Genomic DNA, 22,952 nt, shown 5'->3' with positions numbered 1-22,952 from the left:
AACTATTACACGTTGATTGATAGGATTCCTTTGTTGGACAAGGACTCAAACTTTGCTTGAAAGGGTGCTTCGTAGTTCACAGAAAGATTCAGCTTCATCAACTATAACTTGCAACCCTCACACCCTGAACAGTTTACGCTTACAACCTATATAGTTTACGCTTACACCCTATATAGTTTACACTTACACCGTCTATAGTTTACACTTACACCGTCTATAGTTTACACTTACACCGTCTATAGTTTACACTTACACCCTATATAGTTTACGCTTACACCGTCTATAGTTTACGCTTACACCCTATATAGTTTACACTTACACCGTCTATAGTTTGCGCTTACACCCTATATAGTTTACACTTACACCGTCTATAGTTTGCGCTTACACCCTATATAGTTTACGCTTACACCCTATATAGTTTACGCTTACACCCTATATAGTTTACACTTACACCGTCTATAGTTTACACTTACACCCTATATAGTTTACACTTACACCCTAAACAGTTTACAGTTACAACCTATATAGTTTACGCTTACACCCTATATAGTTTACACTTACACCCTATATAGTTTACACTTACACCCTATATAGTTTACACTTACACCTTATATAGTTTAAACTTACACCCTAAACAGTTTACAATTTCAACCTATATAGTTTACGCTTACACCCTATATAGTTTACACTTACACCCTATATAGTTTACACTTACACTCTAAACAGTTTACAGTTACAACCTATATAGTGTACATTTGCACTTTATATAGTTTACACTTACACCCTATATAGTTTACACTTACACCCTATATAGTTTACACTTACACCCTATATAGTTTACACTTACACCCTATACAGTTTACACTTACACCCTATATAGTTTACACTTACACCCTATATAGTTTACACTTACACCCTATATAGTTTACACTTACACCCTATATAGTTTACACTTACACCCTAAACAGTTTACGCTTACACCCTGTATAGTTTACACTTACACCCTATATAGTTTACACTTACACCCTTTATAGTTTGTGTTTCCCTGGACCGATTCTCTTCTGTATTACGGCAGAGATATGAATACTCCAAATCATTAACGCTGTTTTGTCATATGTCCTGCTATGAATGTGTATGCATGTACCTATTATTCTTCCTACACTCTCCTTTACTATCTATTAGTAATTATGTCCTGGTTATGTGGCTATTCAGTTAGGGATATGAGAGAAACTCAAACCCTCTCCGAAGATGTTAATACATTAAAAAAAATAGTGTAAAAATCAATAGACGGCCCCAAACTAGCGTCATTACATGTGACAGATCCTTGTGACAAATACGTTTGACGTCAACCATTTATTGTTTGTTTTACTCTCTTTTCTACTTAAAAATATTATTTCAGTTTGACAGGTATATTGATATCCTTGGGCGTTTACAGTTTGAATTCTGAACTAGTTAAATACTAGTCCGTGAACAACGCAGAAATGTAGCCTCTGAAATAACATTCTCTGAAATGACTTGCCGGCCACAAAAAAAAGTATACACACGTTACTGGCCTGAAAACAGTTGACGTAAACTTGAGGTCAAAAACACAACTTTGATATCCGTATCAATACATCACCACCGAAAAAACATTACTTGTTTGTTTCATTTTGGGCCAGTTTCAGACATGGGTGTATATTTTCTTTTACCCGGCAGTTCATGTGTGTTTTTGTGATAATGTCGTTGTAGTTGGTGGTTGATTGGAGGGGTGGGTGGGGTTGGGGGTTGGATAGAGTGATGGGTGGGGTCATTGGGGTCGACATGTGATTTTCAAAGGTATTGGTTTTTGTTGTTGGTGTTTTTGTTTTGTGTTTGTGTGTGTGGGGGTGGGGTGGGGGGTGGAGGGTGGGGTGGGGGTGAGGTTGGAGTGTAATTCAAACAATAAATACATGTATAATCGCATCAATGTATACCAGTGAAAAAAACCCTATTTATCACTGACTATCATGGGAAATAATACATAATCGCAAACAAAGAACAAGAATGCTACCGAAAGATTTATCCATGGCAATTTATTATGACAGTGTCAACACGTGTCCTCTCTCAACGACATCTCAGGCAGAAAGTGGCGTGGGGTCAGTTGTCAGTTCACCGGTCAGTGTCGGATATGACCACCATTAGCAGTGACACAAGCTTGACAACGGCGCCTCATTGACGTCACAAGATGGCTGACGAAGGCTTATGGGATGTCATTTCAGGTCTGGACCAAGAGCTGTCGCAGCTGGACCAACGTCACCGGTTGGTTGGCAGACAGCGTTAGCAATGTTTCCTTTCAGCCCACACATGTCCGATGGGTGACAGACCTGGCGAAACAGCAGGGCATGGGAGTGTGGGGTTGTTCCGTTGTCCACTGAAGTCTGTGACCACACGTACAACGTGAAGGGTGCATTGTCCTGCCGCACTCAGCAATATTCCAGCTAAATGACGGCGGTCTGTAAATAATCAAGTCTGGACCGGACAATCCAGTGATTGACATCTTGCGCATTGATCTACACAATTGGGATACGATGACATGCATCAGCCAAGTCAGGGAGCCTGACCACCCGATCCCGTTGGTCGCAACTTACGCCAAGCATGGGTTGCTGAAGACCAATTCTAACCCGTGGCTGTAGAATGGTGTGACGTCTGTGGGTCTGGAGGAACGGGAGGACGTGAGAACAGATAACTTCGTCACGGTACCGTACACTTGCAAATAGTCAGCGATGACCACTAGAGGGGTCCTGTGATGTGTAGTGATGCCTCCAACACCATTACGCCCCCAGCTCCAAGCGCAGAACGCTGAACAACACACGCGTCGGCGTAATGTTCCATCAGACGTCAATAAACATTGACGTTCATCACTGCTGTCAAGATGAAACCTGGACTCACCCCATGGAGAGGACTAACCCCAAACCCTGTAATCTGAACTTCAGATGACTGGTTGACCATGCAAAGAGTGGCGCTCGATGAGCCGACATCATAATTAGACATATCGGGTGTAATGCTGTTGTAATCGATTCCTCACAGTCCGTGCCCTAATCGGACGTACCAGTGATGCTGCTGCCTGTCAAAGTTGCAGTTTGAAACAGTTCAAAGGTGAACCAGACGGATATGATTATCTTGCCGTCGTGACGTTATTCGTGGACGTCCAAAACGTGTTCGGCCCCTGGTGTTGGTGTTGGTACCGACCCCTGAATGATTGTATGGGTGAGTGAGTGAGTGAGTGAGTTTGATTTTACGCCGCTTTTAGCAATATTCCAGCAATATCCCGGCGGGGGACACCAGAAATGGGCTTCACACATTGTACCCATGTCGGGAATCGAACCCAGGTCTTCAGCGTGACAAGCGAACGCTTTAACCACTGATATGGTGTATGGTGACCAAATCTAGCAACAACCTTCTGTGCAATTACTGTTTCAAGCATTCCAATTGTACAAAACCGCTTATTTGCAGATAAACGTGCATTACGGGTATGCGTGCAATGTCGGGATGCACGTGCATTTTCAGGGTCATCATGGGTAATCATGCCAAAATGTTTTTTTCCAATAGTAAATGTCAACGAAACCAAATTTGTTTTCCTTAAAGTTTCGAAAGATTCTATATTCCTGTTGTTCCCGGCCGTGAAAGTGATTGAACACATCTAAAACCGGCGTAAAACAACACTCGCTCGATATTAGACACTACCTGCACAAAGAATTGCACTTCCGAGGTAAACACATGTTTCGTGTATGTCACATTGTACACCCACATTTCTTTAAAACGTGACATTAAACAGATCAAGCAAATATAGTTTGGATTTTGGTAATTTTTGGAACAAGCTTCTCCGTTGGTCACCCCCCTTGTGAACCACATTCTGTTGTACGCTAACCCTTGTCCATCAACAAGAATTCTAGTAGCGAGGAGGCGTTGAGAAGGAACGAAACAACATAGCCAGCCACTCGGCAGATCTCCGCCGTCGCTATATCCAGTACAATAGTCAGATCTGACCAATGAACGCCGTCCCCTTAATACATTTACAGTTTCTCTGTCATGACAAGACAAACATACGACCTGGAGTAGGGTAGAAGTACTACATCTGTAATCAGAGAGTGGATGTATGCATTCTAGTGTACGTGTATAGTACTTTATTCCTCATGTTAAGTGGTGTTATGAAATTATGTTGAAGACGTTCGGTTTCAGTCTTACTGTAAATGGTATATGTGAAAATTTGTTTCGATCCCCCCAAAATATTATAGGCATGTTATGGGCTGTTCCTAAAACACTTTCAGTCTCAGAAACAAAAGACATTGGATTCGTTTGGTAGGTCTCTGCTCAAAAGGATATTTGATGTTCGACGGAGCATTGTTTGACAATATTTTTAACGATTTCGTTTTTCTCTCTTTGGCACAGCACCATGGTTACGAGAACAGCCATCACATATCTGCTGTGCGTGACCGTCGTCTGCGTGAATGGCTTCCTACCGAACAGGATGAGTCCCATGGCGTCTAAATCTGACTTCACTCACCAGGACATCACTGAGATCGCCATCTTGAGATCCGTGGCTGAAATGTTCGAGGAGACGTCAGGGAGGACCATCAGACCCGGGGAACTAACAGGAATACCCAACATCACGACAAAGTCACTTTTTGACAAATATTATGGAGGTACGTATAGCATTTGGACTTTAAGTGCTTCATATAAATATATCACTGAGACTTTGTCGAAATTGTCACTTCATTTTCTTTGGGTATTTGAGAACATGGGTGGGACACTAGCTAAAGGCGCCGCAGCGCCCTGTACAAATTGCGTCCCTTAGCGGTGCCAGGACCCGCTGACCGCGTGTTCAAATTCGAAATCCGATTATATTCATTAGCCACCACCTTATCCCTGCCTGTGGGTTTCAACAACACTGCAAACGTCTTCCATAAACTGATACGGCATTATAGAACTGAAATACTGGTCGCTTTGATCTTTCTTAAGTAATAAAATAATAGAAAAGTACTTTGCTTAGAAACATCGTTAGCAGATATAAAAAACCCACGTTAAACACTTTCCAGAAGGAGTTAGAATAATTATCTGACCAGCCCTGGCACGATACAGTTTATGTAAATGCATTATCGCCACTAGAAATATTATTTAGGATCTGCAATCCATGCAACCCTAGAATACATACAGTGTTTGCAGTTTTTCGTTATTCTACCGATCTCGTTCTCATATTATCCAATAAATTCTCTTAGTATCTCTACCACAAACAATTCTAACACCAGAACCAGAGGCGAGTAGGAATATCACAAGAGAAGACCTCGTCTTCAAGGGCGGCTAGATAGCCTAGTGATTTAACAATTCTATGTCAAATGATATTGGTCCTAAAGCTCTAAACTTCTGGATCTATCAAATATATTTGAAAAGAATAAGTAAAATATTACGAAAGCCTAATGGTGCCACTTTGGTAGCATATATATTTTTTAATCGAAATTTCTCGTTATTTCAATTATTTGCGTATTTTCTCGACATTTCGCGTTCTTTTTCGTTGCTTCGATTAATTTCTCGTTATTTAAATTATTTTTCTCGAAATTTCGAATTTTCTCTCGTTGATTGTATTATTTTCTCTTTGTTTCATTTTTACACTTGTTGCTTCCAGTATTTCTCGTTATTTCGAAAATAATCTCGTTATTTCAAGTTTATTTCAATAAATATTTGAAGAAAAAATCGAGTTTCGAGTTTTTGAAATAAACTTGAAATAACAAGACAGCATTCAAATACCGAGAAAAAGCGAGGAAAAAAAATGAAATAAAGAGAAAGAAATTTTGAGAAAAAAATTGACAAACGACAAATTTCGATTTGTAAAAATAAAATTATGCTATCAAATTTGTACCATTAGGCTTTCGTAAAATATAGATTTACAAAATTATATAACGATATATATTATCTAAAAGATGATAATTTGTATTATAACTTTATAACAATTCAAATGATGAAGCAAGGTAAAGTGAAATAGGTAGACATTCTATTGGATTGCTGTATATGAACACACAATCGACTGCTGTATTTCACTCATACTGAAAGCATGGAATCTGCACACACAGCCATTATGATAGACTGATATAGGTTTCAGTCAGCCTGATCACGTGACAAACGGCCAGTTAATGACTGAGGTTCCACTAGTTAAATATACTTGTTGGGGAGGACCTGAACATTTCAATTTTTAAACACAACACATTTTGTCAGCACATCCAGCATGGCCAGCAAACAATGTATTTTATTCCGTAAACCGTGGGGACAAAAAAATGCCAACACCCCTCCCCTATAGCAAATGGTCAATCCCCTAGGGAGCTTCCATTTTATTTGTATGGGGGGCATAGGTGTGGTGGTGTGGTGTGGTGTGGTGGTAAGGTGTGGTGTGGTGTGGTGTGGTGTGGTGTTGTGGTGTGGTGTGGTGGTTAGGTGTGGTGTGGTGGTTAGGTGTGGTGTGGTGTGGTGTGGTGTGGTGTGGTGTGGTGGTTAGGTGTGGTGTGGTGTGGTGTGGTGTGGTGTGGTGGTTAGGTGTGGTGTGGTGTGGTGTGGTGTGGTGTGGTGGTTAGGTGTGGTGTGGTGTGGTGTGGTGTGGTGGTTAGGTGTGGTGTGGTGTGGTGTGGTGTGGTGTGGTGTGGTGTGGTGTGGTGGTTAGGTGTGGTGTGGTGTGGTGTGGTGGTTAGGTGTGGTGTGGTGTGGTGTGGTGTGGTGTGGTGTGGTGGTTTGGTGTGGTGGTTAGGTGTGGTTAGGTGTGGTTAGGTGTGGTGTGGTGTGGTGTGGTGTGGTGTGGTGGTTAGGTGTGGTGTGGTGTGGTGTGGTGTGGTGTGGTGTGGTGGTTAGGTGTGGTGTGGTGGTTAGGTGTGGTGTGGTGTGGTGTGGTGTGGTGTGGTGGTTAGGTGTGGTTAGGTGTGGTGTGGTGTGGTGTGGTGTGGTGTGGTGGTTAGGTGTGGTGTGGTGGTTAGGTGTGGTGTGATGTGGTGGTTAGGTGTGGTGTGGTGTGGTGTGGTGTGGTGGTTAGGTGTGGTGTGGTATGGTGTGGTGTGGTGTGGTGTGGTGTGGTGTGGTGGTTAGGTGTGGTGTGGTATGGTGTGGTGTGGTGGTTAGGTGTGGTGTGGTGTGGTGTGGTGGTTAGGTGTGGTGTGGTGGTTAGGTGTGGTGTGGTGTGGTGTGGTGGTTAGGTGTGGTGTGGTGTGGTGTGGTGGTTATGTGTGGTGTGGTGGTTATGTGTGGTGTGGTGTGGTGGTTAGGTGTGGTGTGGTGTGGTGGTTAGGTGTGGTGTGGTGTGGTGGTTAGGTGTGGTGTGGTGGTTAGGTGTGGTGTGGTGTGGTGGTTAGGTGTGGTGTGGTGTGGTGGTTAGGTGTGGTGTGGTGTGGTGGTTAGGTGTGGTGTGGTGTGGTGGTTAGGTGTGGTGTGGTGTGGTGGTTAGGTGTGGTGTGGTGTGGTGTGGTGGTTAGGTGTGGTGTGGTGGTTAGGTGTGGTGTGGTGTGGTGGTTAGGTGTGGTGTGGTGTGGTGTGGTGTGGTGGTTAGGTGTGGTGTGGTGGATAGGTGTGGTGTGGTGGTTAGGTGTGGTGTGGTGGTTAGGTGTGGTGTGGTGTGGTGGTTAGGTGTGGTGTGGTGTGGTGTGGTGTGGTGTGGTGGTTAGGTGTGGTGTGGTGTGGTGTGGTGTGGTGGTTAGGTGTGGTGTGGTGTGGTGTGGTGGTTAGGTGTGGTGTGGTGTGGTGTGGTGTGGTGGTTAGGTGTGGTGTGGTGTGGTGGTTAGGTGTGGTGTGGTGTGGTGTGGTGGTTAGGTGTGGTTAGGTGTGGTGTGGTGGTTAGGTGTGGTGTGGTGTGGTGTGGTGTGGTGGTTAGGTGTGGTGTGGTGTGGTGTGGTGGTTAGGTGTGGTGTGGTGGTTAGGTGTGGTGTGGTGTGGTGTGGTGGTTAGGTGTGGTTAGGTGTGGTGTGGTGGTTAGGTGTGGTGTGGTGTGGTGGTTAGGTGTGGTGTGGTGTGGTGTGGTGTGGTGTGGTGGTTAGGTGTGGTGTGGTGTGGTGTGGTGTGGTGGTTAGGTGTGGTGTGGTGTGGTGTGGTGTGGTGTGGTGTGGTGGTTAGGTGTGGTGTGGTGTGGTGTGGTGTGGTGGTTAGGTGTGGTGTGGTGTGGTGGTTAGGTGTGGTGTGGTGTGGTGTGGTGGTTAGGTGTGGTTAGGTGTGGTGTGGTGGTTAGGTGTGGTGTGGTGTGGTGTGGTGTGGTGGTTAGGTGTGGTGTGGTGTGGTGTGGTGGTTAGGTGTGGTGTGGTGGTTAGGTGTGGTGTGGTGTGGTGTGGTGGTTAGGTGTGGTGTGGTGTGGTGTGGTGGTTATGTGTGGTGTGGTGGTTATGTGTGGTGTGGTGTGGTGGTTAGGTGTGGTGTGGTGTGGTGGTTAGGTGTGGTGTGGTGTGGTGGTTAGGTGTGGTGTGGTGGTTAGGTGTGGTGTGGTGTGGTGGTTAGGTGTGGTGTGGTGTGGTGGTTAGGTGTGGTGTGGTGGTTAGGTGTGGTGTGGTGTGGTGGTTAGGTGTGGTGTGGTGTGGTGGTTAGGTGTGGTGTGGTGGTTAGGTGTGGTGTGGTGTGGTGTGGTGGTTAGGTGTGGTGTGGTGTGGTGTGGTGGTTAGGTGTGGTGTGGTGGTTAGGTGTGGTGTGGTGTGGTGGTTAGGTGTGGTGTGGTGTGGTGTGGTGTGGTGGTTAGGTGTGGTGTGGTGGATAGGTGTGGTGTGGTGGTTAGGTGTGGTGTGGTGTGGTGGTTAGGTGTGGTGTGGTGTGGTGTGGTGTGGTGTGGTGGTTAGGTGTGGTGTGGTGTGGTGTGGTGTGGTGGTTAGGTGTGGTGTGGTGTGGTGTGGTGTGGTGTGGTGTGGTGTGGTGTGGTGGTTAGGTGTGGTGTGGTGTGGTGTGGTGTGGTGGTTAGGTGTGGTGTGGTGTGGTGGTTAGGTGTGGTGTGGTGTGGTGTGGTGGTTAGGTGTGGTTAGGTGTGGTGTGGTGGTTAGGTGTGGTGTGGTGTGGTGTGGTGGTTAGGTGTGGTGTGGTGTGGTGTGGTGTGGTGTGGTGTGGTGTGGTGTGGTGTGGTGTGGTGTGGTGTGGTGTGGTGGTTAGGTGTGGTGTGGTGTGGTGGTTAGGTGTGGTGTGGTGGTTAGGTGTGGTGTGGTGTGGTGGTTAGGTGTGGTGTGGTGTGGTGTGGTGTGGTGTGGTGTGGTGGTTAGGTGTGGTGTGGTGTGGTGTGGTGTGGTGTGGTGTGGTGTGGTGTGGTGTGGTGTGGTGTGGTGTGGTGGTTAGGTGTGGTGTGGTGTGGTGTGGTGGTTAGGTGTGGTGTGGTGTGGTGGTTAGGTGTGGTGTGGTGTGGTGTGGTGTGGTGTGGTGTGGTGGTTAGGTGTGGTGTGGTGTGGTGTGGTGTGGTTAGGTGTGGTGTGGTGTGGTGTGGTGTGGTGTGGTGTGGTGTGGTGTGGTGTGGTGTGGTGGTTAGGTGTGGTGTGGTGTGGTGGTTAGGTGTGGTTAGGTGTGGTTAGGTGTGGTGTGGTGTGGTGGTTAGGTGTGGTGTGGTGTGGTGTGGTGTGGTGTGGTGGTTAGGTGTGGTGTGGTGTGGTGGTTAGGTGTGGTGTGGTGTGGTGTGGTGGTAAGGTGTGGTGTGGTGTGGTGTGGTGTGGTGTGGTGGTTAGGTGTGGTGTGGTGTGGTGGTTAGGTGTGGTGTGGTGGTTAGGTGTGGTGTGGTGTGGTGTGGTGTGGTGTGGTGGTTAGGTGTGTAGTGGTGTGGTGTGGTGTGGTGTGGTGTGGTGTGGTGGTTAGGTGTGGTGTGGTGTGGTGTGTTGTGGTGTGGTGTGGTGGTTAGGTGTGGTGTGGTGGATAGGTGTGGTGTGGTGTGGTGTGGTGTGGTGTGGTGGTTAGGTGTGGTGTGGTGTGGTGTGGTGTGGTGTGGTGGTGTGGTGTGGTGTGGTGTGGTTAGATGTGGTTTGGTGGTTACGTGTGGTGTGGTGTGGTGTGGTGTGGTGTGGTGTGGGATTTGTGGGTTTGCTTGTTTTTGTATTTTATAACAGCCTATAGTTTCCCCTGCTGTATCCAGCAAACGATCTATTTACCGAGCACGATCAAACAATCTATTCATTTTCACTATTAACATAAACGTTTTGACGTTTGGGCATTTTCCACAAAACAAACTATTCGTTTTATTCACTCCTACCAACAAACTATTCACTTTTGGTATATTTCCGAACCAACAATTCATTTAAAAAATGACCCCATCACCACACACATACATAGAGATCAAATAGATGCCCCCCGCGAATCGTTTGCGAAAGGTTATGAAACAATCAAAGTGGGCTTAGTTGAAGGTTATAAACTTCTTGACTTCGCTAAATCACGTAATGATGTTTGCAAACAACTTATTTTGTTAATTACCATTAACCGGCATGATTATTTAGAAAACATCTCACTTCACCTAACGCCATGGCGCTGTCAAGTACTGGCAACTGAACAATCAAACACGATTCCCGCATTAGGTTGATCGTATATCGTTCTCCTTACTTTAATGTTCTATTGAGTCTGTCATTATCCAAACACAACTGTCTGAGGATCGGCGAAAGTGAGGTATTTAACAGGCACACTGCATAAACACACCATGTAATATCTGTCGTGAATTTGATTGAATGATAATGGCGTCACATTGGGTGACCGATCAGTGGAAACTCAAGAGGCGAATGTTAACAACCGTTGCACGTACAGCTTCACATTAATCCGAAGATCTCCTGGTGACTATTAGGATGAAGTATATTTTCCATTTCGTTGAACTCTGAACCAAACTGATTTCAACATGAAGATTCTATTTCACATGTTTCTTGGCTAGCTGTGAGAATGTCTCAACACTGTTGTTTGTTTGTTGTTTAACGCCGCACTCCGCAATTCCAGCTATATGACGCGGTCGGTAAATAATCGAGTCTGGACCAAACAATCCAGTGATTGACATCATGAGCATCGATCCACGAAATTGGGATACGATGACATGCATCAACCAAGTCAGCCTGACCACCCGATCCCGTTAGTCCTTCTTACGACAAGCATAGTCGCCATTTACGGCAAGCATGGGTTGCTGAAGACCTATTTCACCCCGGATCTTCACGGGTATTAACACTATTGTATTAGCAAAGAGTGTCTCAACACTGTTGTTTTGGCAAAGAGTGTCTCAACATTGTTGTAATAGAGTATGTTGGTAATGGTATTACTTCTTTGTTGTTTGTTTGTTGTTTAAAACCGCACTCAGCAATATTCCAACTATATGACGGCGGCCTACAAATAATCGAATCTGGGCCAGACGATCCAGGGATTGACATTATGAACCGAGGTCCACGTCGTCGCGGTACAATGACACGCTGTCAACCACGTCACGGAGGCTGACCACCCGATCCATTCGGTCTCCCCTTACGACCCCCTGACTGACCTTAAAAACCTCCGTCCTATTACTTGTCTGAATACACTTCGTCTGAATTTACAGGGTGTCATACGGTGCATGTGTCATCATACTGCGCTTCTATTGACATTATTAACATGGAGCAGAAAAGTGTCAGAAATTGGTGCTGGGGTTGTAAGGATCAAATTGTAGTTAAAAAAATGATCCTTGTAGAGACCAAAACTTACCGCCGTAACCTCTCAATGTGTTTGATAGACTACAGAAAAGCTTATGATTCCTCACGAATACCTCACGAATGGATTTTAAAGTCATTAGAATGTATTGACCTCCCTGAGCGACTATTTGTTTTACCAAAGATTTTAATGAATTGCTGGTCAACTATTTCTGAGATGTATTCGCAGGGGCAGATGGGGACTTCGGAACCTATTTCTATCAGAAGAGGAATATTTCAGGTCGATTCTTTTAGTCCTTTCCTTTTCTGTTTGTCACTAAATTCTTTAAGCTTTTTGCTCAGCAAAGAGGGAGGCTATCATTCTGAATCTCCTCAGCACAGATCCCCAATACCCCGTTCTCACCTCCTTTACATGGATGACCTTGAACTAATTGCAAATGGAGGATCTACACTAAAAAAACCAGATTCTCCTTGTCGAGTCCTTTTCTAGGGATATTGGCATGTCCTTTGGACTCGAAAAATGCAACATTCTTCATCTGAAACGTGGCAAGGTAGAAGATGGAGGGTCAGTCAGTTTACTTGGGGAGGAGTTATTGGCAATCTCGTGGAAGGTCAGACCGACACGTACTTAGATGCAGGTTAGGGACAAACTCCAGAATGCCCATATCGAGGAAAAACCTCGGGGAAATGTTGACTCAAAAAAATGTTCAGAGCTGAACATTCGCATAAAGTTAAAGCCACAACTTATGCTGTACCCATCCTTTCATATTCTTTTGGTGTTGCTGATTGGACGAAACAAGAAATTCAGGGTGTTGACACCCTCACACGAAGAATCATGTCAGACAATGAACCCACCACCCTTGCTCTTCCCTCAATCGCTTATATTTACCAATCATAATGGGGTGCCGTGGTTTGATTAACGTGGAGGCTCTTCATGATAGAATTGTATTGTGCACTTTTGCAGAAATCACATTCCGACTGTCACTTTCATCATCTGGTAAGCGACGCTCTGATTGGTCGGATGAAAGGTCGTTCTGATGTGACCCCTAATGGGATGTCATCAGATCTTTGTTTAGCGGTAGCGAGAACTGAGGTCTGATTTTAATGAGATTGCCAATGAGTCTTGAGTCCCTGGAGGATGTCCAGGAAGCGAATAAGAGGTTGTTGTTTTCCATAATACCTTCAGGCTCTGTGTCGGAGAAGTTGTTCCAGGAGGCCATCGATGACATCGTAAAGGCCAACAACAGAGTGGACCAGGACCACTACACGGAGGCTGCCTGGCACGTCAACGGGGAGGCCATCAAAGAAGGTGATATTAACCACCGAAAGCAAAAGAAAGATAAAACTATGTCGAAATATATGGAAATGGGCCGTTTGTTGTCAATATGGCAATGTACACAAAGTAAATATTAATTGCATTATCCCAGGTATATTTGTAGAAAGGTTTGCAGCGTTATTAAAGACGAAGCAAATGGTTTCGTTGATTAAATGAAGTTTCAGGTTGAACATATATCATTATCACCTCATGAATATGATGACAACTGCAGGTAACGACAAGATCACGTTGCTACGGGAAACAGCCATCAATGTTCTAAACAAGACCAATCCCAACCTCGATGCGGCTCGAGATCTGATTGGTCAGTTTCTACACATTGTCCAGATGTTCTACAGCAACACCAACTGGCCGGAACTCAACGGGACAGCTGTCTATGAATCACTTGGTGAGTGAGTGTCCGAGTTACTTAGTGGACAATATAACTGTGATATCATGGCGAACCCTTGCTGGTAATGCGAATAATATTTCACGATATCGACACACAAACAACACCTCAGTGCTAACTACTTCTCACTGCCCTTTTACCATTTTGACCACTTCATCCACATCGTACTCGGCACTTTCAACCGATCAACATGTTAAGCTTTCTTCCTTGACAAACTGCCAGATGTGAGGTTTGATTGATAAATTCTGAACCTCACATAGAAGGAATTGCGTAAAAGAAAGTTCTGTTTGAAGCTGATCCAGAAAGGTTCTTGCAACGATTTGTGACTTAGGATGAAACATGGGTTTACCACTTCCAAACAACAATCTGCGTACATGATCACTGCACATTTCTTAAGTTTGTCAATTTTTAGGTCAATACTTATTTTACTGACGTGTCACAGCGAAACAATTTGCTCAGTTGACTCAAGTATTTTATGGATATACCTCTATGACATCATGCAATGTCTTCAACAATATATTTCACTATTATCTGAGTTCCTTTTACCTGAGGCTCAAAACTCATCAATCAACCATCATATGTTAGTTGTTAGTTTAGTTAGTCATACCTGGATACAATATCGTAAACGTATTTAAACAAATTTTAGACAAAACTCAAGATCTCCGATATTTAGATTCAAATGTTTGATATGAATATATGTGTACAATTACATATGAACCTATCTGAAGAGGAACCTAAACAAAGTTCTCTTCAATCGAAACATTCATTTGTGTATTTCCGTCGTACATTAACCCATTGTGCGAGTGTTGACATTTAAGGTATCCGCGGGAAGCCCTTGGTGGGTGTTGCTCCGCCCTCCCTGGATACGTGCAGATCATGTGGGTAAGTGCCATGACTGGAGCTTCTAGGGTTAAAATACAGGGCCCTGGTGCACAAAGCCATCCCATCTCTACTACTTTCGCAGGTTTATGTTAATATATGGGAGTTACGACCGCCTTAGTGCTAAGAGAGCTTGGTGGAAAGGGCCAAGATCTTCATGGTCATGAAGTGACGTTTGTGAAGTTGAACGCGCCTTTTTTGTCTAAAAACCTGCTTTCGCCAATTATAATACGCCTCAATAACTACAGACATCACTACTGATATGACTGATTGTCTAGTCCAGATTCCATTATGTTCATGCCTCCGTCATAGAGCTGGACGACTGTGCGTCGTTAAACCAAAAAGACCCAAATAAACAATATCATGTAAACTTACAATAAGTTGACCTTTTTTCCGTTATGCCCCTTTGCGTGACAGAACCAAGTTGATGAAATGACCCGAAGCGGGCGTGACGACTTGTCCCGGAAAGGCAATAGTCGTCACGAATGGCCTCCTAACATGGATATCTTCCCCACGATGATGTAAAGTAATTTTATCATATAGTTAATATTACTAACAGGATAAGTGCAGTATTCTTTTTTCTTTTTCGCAAACACAACTTCTGAAGATGTAAAATGTGATGTTGATGAAGGACTTTCTTTCTCCTTTGCAGAGGGCGGAGTGGAGTTTTCTGCACCGACAACCTTCTCGTCCAAAATGAGTTGACCAGTGGCTACAGGAGTGGACAGGACAGATCAAAGCCGAGCAGTAAGCGACTCAATACAATACCTGATTCATACGGGAAATTCCTATTTCAAACTAAATAATAGGATAGCTGTTGAAGGAAATTTTAATTGTCAATGCAAAAGAATAACCCGTCCAGATTTTCTGCCCAAACGAATTCCGTTTGGCGTAAAGGGCGAAAAGCTGTGAACATTATAGGAATAAGCTACTGACAGTCAGTGATGACGCAAGGTGTACGACCATACGTATTTACCTTTTTCAACATCGCATCTCATCCAAACATGGACACCTCTTGGCCTTTTTCACAAGATTTCATTGACACTTAGTCTTACAGAAAGGACAACATATGTTTTCAGCGTAAATATAAAACGTCAACGTCAGAGAATAACCAGTCTCGATTATCCAACGAAACATATTCCATTGGGTGTAAAAGGCAAAATAGCGGTGGTAATTATTTGAATAGATCACTGAAAATAGTGATGACACCAGGTGTTCGCGGAAAGGGTCCTGCCCAACCTGTAGCACAGTTTGTAAAATATAGTAAATATAGTTTTGCCTGACGCCGCATACCACATGTCGCTTGCATAAGAGTATTTATATATGACGCTTTGCCAAACATGGTCAGGAGGTAAGTAACGTTTTACAGTAAAATCACCATTGTAACGTGCTTGACTGTGACCCGTAAATATTACCCCAGAAGATCCACAGACGCACCAGACTGGCAAATGTAGTCACGGCGGCCCCCACGACACGTCCAGCACGACGTCTGCTGCTACTGGCGGCATCAACAAGGACAGCAGCGACCCCAACATGTCCCCCCACTACTACCTCCACCACCAGGCGGCAGAGGGCGCTATGCGACACACAAAGTTCTTTTTGGATGATCCGGGTAAGTGTCGGATCCAGAGCGTACCCACGTTCTGATATGTATATTTCTCCCCCTGTATGTTGTCTGACGCACGCATGCAATTATGCAAACCCAGCTGTCTAGATATAGTAGGTACGTAGTTATTATCATGAATTACGGTGTCCAATGTAGCTTTACGCCATACAAAAGATCGTGAAATTCATTTTTGCAGCACTGGAATAATTTGAAATGATCCCTAGGAATTACGTTTTCCGAAAACATTAGTACAATAAGACAGTTTTAAGTGTTTATAATTTTTTTCAGTTTATGGATTAAGGACATGGGTAGGAAACACCACTTTCCGCGCGCTTTTCAATATAGCTGGTTCTAGCGACTTGGTGTTGGTCGTCGACACGTCTCACACTATGGCGGATGATATTCAGGCTGTGAGAAGAAAGATGCAGGAAATCATCACGGAGACAGCAGGGACAATAAAGCAGCCTGAAAGCTACATCATAGTCACCTTCAATAACCTAGGTAGGTTGGGGGGAGTGTGTGGGTTTGGGGGAGAGTTCAGCCTGAGAGCTACACCATACTCACCTTCAATAACCTGGGTAGGTTGGAGGGAGTGTGGGCTGGGGTGGGGGAGAGTTCAGCCTGAAAGCTACACCATACTCACCTTCAATAACCTGGGTAGGTTGGGGGCTGGGGTGTGGGGGTGGGGGAGAGTTCCGCCTGAAAGCTACACCATACTCACCTTCAATAACCTGGGTAGGTTGGGTGGGTGGGGTGGGTGGTAGGGAGGGTGGGTGGGGGTGGGGGTGGGGGTGGGGTGTGGGGGGTGTGTGGGTGGGGTGGGGGGTGGGGGGTGGGGTGGGGGGAGAGTTCAGCCTGAAAGCTACACCATACTCACCTTCAATAACCTAGGTAGGTTAGGGGGGTGGGGGTTGGGGGAGAGTTCAGCCTGAAAGCTACACCATACTCACCTTCAATAACCTGGGTAGGTTGGGGGGAGTGTTAATGGTGGTGGGGGAGAGTTCAGCCTGAAAGCTACATCATAGTCACCTTCAATAATCTGGGTAGGTTGGGTGGGGTGGGGGGGGGGGGGGGGGGGGGGGGGGGGGGTGGGGGGGGGGTGAGGAAGGGAGAGTTCAGCCTTCGATAAGATAGGTAGGTAGTTGATGTTTTCTTTTCACATTTTAAATTTGGCTCATGGACAATTGCTAGTCATCGATACACCGATCAATATCCCATGTTGTTCTGGGTGTGTTGCATACTATCTACAACTACTCGTTACTTAGATTATTGAGTCATGTAATGGGGATTGTGTGGTTAAATGTTTGATTTGCTGCTGGTGTGCCATGGTATGCCGACGTGTTGTACCGTTGTTCATCCTGTCAACCACAGGTTTGCCAGGCCGAGGTTTGAACATGCCTTGACATAGCTGGAATATTGCTGAGGCGTTAATCAATATTCACTCTCTCACTAAGGTTCACTAAGATATGGCATCCATACGTCTTGTTTTATCCATTGTGATTTTGTTCAGGTAACACAACCCACATATTTCAATCCACCAACGGAACCGAAGTGATGAAGTACCTCCACACCATCCACGTCACCGACATAGTTGGGAATTGTCCTACGTATGCCCTCACGGCTATCCTGGCAGGTAGGTATCTGACTGTCCTACGTATGTCCTCATGGCTCTCCTGGCTGGTAGGTATCTGACTGTCCTACGTATGCCCTCACGGCTCTCCTGGCTGGTAGGTGTCTGACTGTCCTACGTATGCCCTCACGGCTCTCCTGGCAGGTAGGTGTCGGACTGTCCTACATATGTCCTCACGGCTATCCTGGCTGGTAGGTGTCTGACTGTCCTACGTATGTCCTCACGGCTGTCCGGGCAGGTAGGTGTCGGACTGTCCTACGTATGCCCTCACGGCTCTCCTGGCTGGTAGGTGTCTGACTGTCCTACATATGTCCTCACGGCTCTCCTGGCAGGTAGGTGTCGGACTGTCCTACGTATGTCCTCACGGCTATCCTGGCTGGTAGGTGTCTGACTGTCCTACGTATGTCCTCACGGCTGTCCGGGCAGGTAGGTGTCGGACTGTCCTACGTATGCCCTCACGGCTCTCCTGGCTGGTAGGTGTCGGACTGTCCTACGTATGCCCTCACGGCTCTCCTGGCTGGTAGGTGTCGGACTGTCCTACATATGTCCTCACGGCTATCCTGGCTGGTAGGTGTCTGACTGTCCTACATATGTCCTCACGGCTATCCTGGCAGGTAGGTATCTGACTGTCCTACGTATGCCCTCACGGCTCTCCTGGCTGGTAGGTATCTGACTGTCCTACGTATGCCCTCACGGCTCTCCTGGCTGGTAGGTGTCTGACTGTCCTACGTATGCCCTCACGGCTCTCCTGGCTGGTAGGTGTCGGACTGTCCTACATATGTCCTCACGGCTATCCTGGCTGGTAGGTGTCTGACTGTCCTACGTATGTCATCACGGCTGTCCGGGCAGGTAGGTGTCGGACTGTCCTACGTATGCCCTCACGGCTCTCCTGGCTGGTAGGTGTCTGACTGTCCTACATATGTCCTCACGGCTCTCCTGGCAGGTAGGTGTCGGACTGTCCTACGTATGTCCTCACGGCTATCCTGGCTGGTAGGTGTCTGACTGTCCTACGTATGTCCTCACGGCTGTCCGGGCAGGTAGGTGTCGGACTGTCCTACGTATGCCCTCACGGCTCTCCTGGCTGGTAGGTGTCTGACTGTCCTACATATGTCCTCACGGCTCTCATGGCAGGTAGGTGTCGGACTGTCCTACGTATGTCCTCACGGGTCTCTTGGCAGGTAGGTGTCTGACTGTCCTACGTATGTCCTCACGGCTCTCCTGGCAGGTAGGTATCTGACTGTCCTACGTATGTCCTCACGGGTCTCTTGGCAGGTAGGTGTCGGACTGTCCTACGTATGTCCTCACGGGTCTCTTGGCAGGTAGGTATCTGACTGTCCTGCATATGTCCTCACGGCTATCCTGGCAGGTAGGTATCTGACTGTCCTACGTATGCCCTCACGGCTCTCCTGGCTGGTAGGTGTCGGACTGTCCTACATATGTCCTCATGGCTATCCTGGCTGGTAGGTGTCTGACTGTCCTACGTATGTCCTCACGGCTGTCCGGGCAGGTAGGTGTCGGACTGTCCTACGTATGCCCTCACGGCTCTCCTGGCTGGTAGGTGTCTGACTGTCCTACATATGTCCTCACGGCTCTCCTGGCAGGTAGGTGTCGGACTGTCCTACGTATGTCCTCACGGCTATCCTGGCTGGTAGGTGTCTGACTGTCCTACGTATGTCCTCACGGGTCTCTTGGCAGGTAGGTGTCTGACTGTCCTACGTATGTCCTCACGGCTCTCCTGGCAGGTAGGTATCTGACTGTCCTACGTATGTCCTCACGGGTCTCTTGGCAGGTAGGTGTCGGACTGTCCTACGTATGTCCTCACGGGTCTCTTGTCAGGTAGGTATCTGACTGTCCTGCATATGTCCTCACGGGTCTCTTGGCAGGTAGGTGTCGGACTGTCCTACGTATGTCCTCACGGCTCTCCTGGCGGGTAGGTATCTGACTGTCCTACGTATGTCCTCACGGCTCTCTTGGCTGGGTGTCTGACTGTCCTACGTATGTCCTCACGGCTCTCCTGGCAGGTAGGTATCTGACTGTCCTACGTATGTCCTCACGGCTCTCCTGGCGGGTAGGTGTCTGACTGTCCTACGTATGTCCTCACGGGTCTCTTGGCAGGTAGGTGTCTGACTGTCCTACGTATGTCCTCACGACTCTCCTGACGGGTAGGTATCTGACTGTCCTACGTATGTCCTCACGGGTCTCTTGGCAGGTAGGTGTCTGACTGTCCTACGTATGTCCTCACGGCTCTCCTGGCAGGTAGGTGTCTGACTGTCCTGCATATGTCCTCACGGCTCTCCTGGCAGGTAGGTATCTGACTGTCCTACGTATGTCCTCACGGCTCTCCTGGCTGGTAGGTATCTGACTGTCCTACGTATGTCCTCACGGGTCTCTTGGCAGGTAGGTGTCTGACTGTCCTACGTATGTCCTCACGGCTCTCCTGGCAGGTAGGTATCTGACTGTCCTACATATGTCCTCACGGCTCTCCTGGCTGGTAGGTATCTGACTGTCCTACGTATGCCCTCACGCCTCTCCTGGCCGGGTGTCTGTCTGTCCTACGTATGTCCTCACGGCACTCTTGGCTGGTAGGTATCTGACTGTCCTACGTATGCCCTCACGCCTCTCCTGGCCGGGTGTCTGTCTGTCCTACGTATGTCCTCACGGCTCTCCTGGCAGGTAGGTATCAGACTTTCCTACGTATGCCCTCACGCCTCTCCTGGCCGGGTGTCTGTCTGTCCTACGTATGTCCTCACGGCACTCTTGGCTGGTAGGTGTCTGTCTGTCCTACGTATGTCCTCACGGCTCTCTTGGCTGGGTGTCTGACTGTCCTACGTATCTCCTCACGGCTCTCCTGGCTGGTAGGTATCTGACTGTCCTACGTATGTCCTCACGGCTCTCCTGGCGGGTAGGTATCTGACTGTCCTACGTATGTCCTCACGGCTCTCCTGGCTGGTAGGTATCTGACTGTCCTACGTATGTCCTCATGGCTCTCCTGGCTGGTAGGTATCTGACTGTCCTACGTATGTCCTCACGGCTCTCCTGGCTGGTAGGTGTCTGACTGTCCTACGTATGTCCTCACGGCTCTCCTGGCGGGTAGGTGTCTGACTGTCCTACGTATGTCCTCACGGCTCTCCTGGCAGGTAGGTATCTGACTGTCCTACGTATGACCCCTCGGCTCTCTTGGATAGTAGGTGTCTGACTGTCCTATGTATGTCCTCACGGCTCTCTTGGCGGGTAGGTGTCTGACTGTCCTACGTATGTCCTCATGGCTCTCCTGGCTGGTATGTGTCTGACTGTCCTACTTATGTCCTCATGGCTCTCCTGGCGGGTAGGTGTCTGACTGTCCTACGTATGTCATCACGGCTCTCCTGGCGGGTAGGTGTCTGACTGTCCTACGTATGTCCTCTCGGCTCTCTTGGATAGTAGGTGTCTGACTGTCCTACGTATGTCCTCACGGCTCTCCTGGCTGGTAGGTATCTGACTGTCCTATGTATGTCCTCTCGGCTCTCTTGGATAGTAGGTGTCTGACTGTCCTACGTATGTCCTCAGGGCTCTCTTGGATGGTAGGTGTCTGACTGTCCAACGTATTCCCTCACGGCTCTCCTGGCAGGTAGGTGTCTGACTGTCCTTCGTATTCCCTCACGGCTCTCCTGGCGGGTAGGTGTCTGACTGTCCTACGTATGTCCTCACGGCTCTCCTGGCTGGTAGGTATCTGACTGACCCCCGTATATCACAATGGCTATTTGTACCTCTCTCCGGTTTTAGCAATCTAAAGCGATGTTTTTGGTTTTCGATCCATATTTGTGATGTACGGCGAGGTAGGATTTAGTTTGACGCGTGCACTGTGTGAGCACTAAATGAACAAGTTGAATTGTGTCCAGAATCCAAGCCGATATGCGGACACACTGTGGACATATATATGACCCAAACTGAATTAGGCTGTTACTGTGTGTGCTGCAGGACGACCCCCAAGTTAAGTTATTTTTAGTTCTTTGAATCAGCGTGTGCTGCAAATAAAAATAATAATGCCATTCTACCATAGGGATTACTAAGACTGAGTGAGTGAGTGAGTTGGGTTTCCACCGCTTTTAACAGTATTCCCGTTATATCACGGCGTGTCAGCTTAATGTGGGACGAAAGCCCGAAGTGATGCAGGTCTCAGACGTTTACCACTTTGGTGAAACCTACGAGCACGGGTATGGTGCTGACAAACCTGGAAACATAATCGGGGCGAACCGGGATTCGAACCAACAATCATATATTTCTGGCGTGCCCCAGGGACGCAACTCTGCACAGCGAATCGCGGCGCCTTAGACGACTGGGCCACCCGTGCCCCCACTAAGACTGAGAAACCGTATGCATATACTAGGACAACTACGATAATAACACTACTACGACTTCTACTACTACTACTACTACTACTACTACTACTACTACTACTACTACTACCACCACTACTATTTTCAGCTGCTACTGTGGCTAAGCCCAACTCTAAGGTCTACGTCTTCACGGATCGTTCACCGAAAGATGCTGACATGATCAATTACGTAACAGACATAGTGACCCACAAGAAGATCAGTGTGTCTTTTCCCTTGACCGGCGACTGCAGCGGCCGGAGCATGAGACAGACGGGTAAATGTACACATGTTGCTCAGTGCGCTGTTGTTGGCAGGAACAAACAAAAAGTCTCTACTTTTAACTCGAAGCAAAAATCGAAGATACAGAGAATAATCGGTTGTTTCGAACGCTTAACTTAAGCAGTAATTACCATAGTATTGTATTTATTGTATTGCATTGTATTGTTTGTTGTGTAAAGCCACACTCAGCAATATTCCAGCTACATGACGGCGGTCTGTAAATAATCGAGTCTGGACCAGATAATCCAGTGTTTAACATCATGAGCATCGATCCACGCAATTGGGATACGATGACATGCATCAACCAAGTCAGCGAGTCTGACCACCCGATCCCGTTAGTCGCCTCTTACGACAAGCATAGTCACTATTTACGGCAAGCATGGGTTGCTGAAGACCTATTCTACCCCGGATCTTCACGGGTCAGTAATTAGCATAACTCTTAATGCGCATAGCATACTTTGCATGCAACGAGCGTTCTAAGGTTATGCTGATGGCAACAAATAAGGAAACTCATGGCAATATGGTAGATGTATGTTGAATGAGCGCTTTATACTCAACACAATAATGACGCACGGCACAGCGTAATGTGATGAATGTGTTAGTTTGTGTGGGATGACAAAATATTTGAGAGAAATATGCAGACATATTGACTTTCACTTTGGATGAGTTCATTGGAGTATGAACTTCATAGAGTGAGGGCCTTGCGACGTTTAAAGAATCCAATCTAGTGAACGTCAAAATGTGTCTTTATACACTTATGAACGTCAGTTTCGTGATCATGTGACCAACCTCTCGCCCAATGGAAAAGCCGTATAATGTGTAAACTTCACATTAAAAAAATGCATAATATATATGTTGGTCTATTTCTCTCCATCCTCATATATTTCACTAATAGCATTT

General features: G+C 46.7%; 1 protein-coding gene across 3 annotated transcripts in view; it reads left to right on the top strand.

Annotated features, from left to right (window-relative positions):
* The first annotated feature begins 4,018 nt into the window (after window positions 1-4,018).
* LOC124116764 (von Willebrand factor A domain-containing protein 7-like) overlaps window positions 4,019-22,952 on the top strand; it is a 53,936-nt gene continuing 35,002 nt past the window's right edge. For 2 of the 3 annotated variants that reach the window (XM_048382084.1, XM_048382082.1), the window contains exons 1-10: window positions 4,019-4,126; window positions 4,408-4,661; window positions 12,769-12,891; window positions 13,130-13,303; window positions 14,122-14,185; window positions 14,835-14,929; window positions 15,603-15,794; window positions 16,077-16,289; window positions 17,299-17,421; window positions 21,883-22,047. In XM_048382084.1, coding sequence (XP_048238041.1) covers window positions 4,412-4,661; window positions 12,769-12,891; window positions 13,130-13,303; window positions 14,122-14,185; window positions 14,835-14,929; window positions 15,603-15,794; window positions 16,077-16,289; window positions 17,299-17,421; window positions 21,883-22,047 — 1,399 coding nt within the window. In that variant the 5' untranslated portion in view covers window positions 4,019-4,126; window positions 4,408-4,411. Of the gene's footprint in view, window positions 4,127-4,195; window positions 4,212-4,407; window positions 4,662-12,768; window positions 12,892-13,129; window positions 13,304-14,121; window positions 14,186-14,834; window positions 14,930-15,602; window positions 15,795-16,076; window positions 16,290-17,298; window positions 17,422-21,882; window positions 22,048-22,952 lie in introns of those variants that run through there. The other variant, XM_048382083.1, reaches the window with a different exon arrangement.

The sequence above is a fragment of the Haliotis rufescens genome, unplaced genomic scaffold (assembly GCF_023055435.1).
Source record: "Haliotis rufescens isolate VD_foot unplaced genomic scaffold, xgHalRufe1.0.p SCAF_4, whole genome shotgun sequence".
NCBI classification, from domain to species: Eukaryota; Metazoa; Mollusca; class Gastropoda; order Lepetellida; family Haliotidae; genus Haliotis; species Haliotis rufescens.
This window is presented reverse-complemented; position numbering and strand designations above follow the sequence as displayed.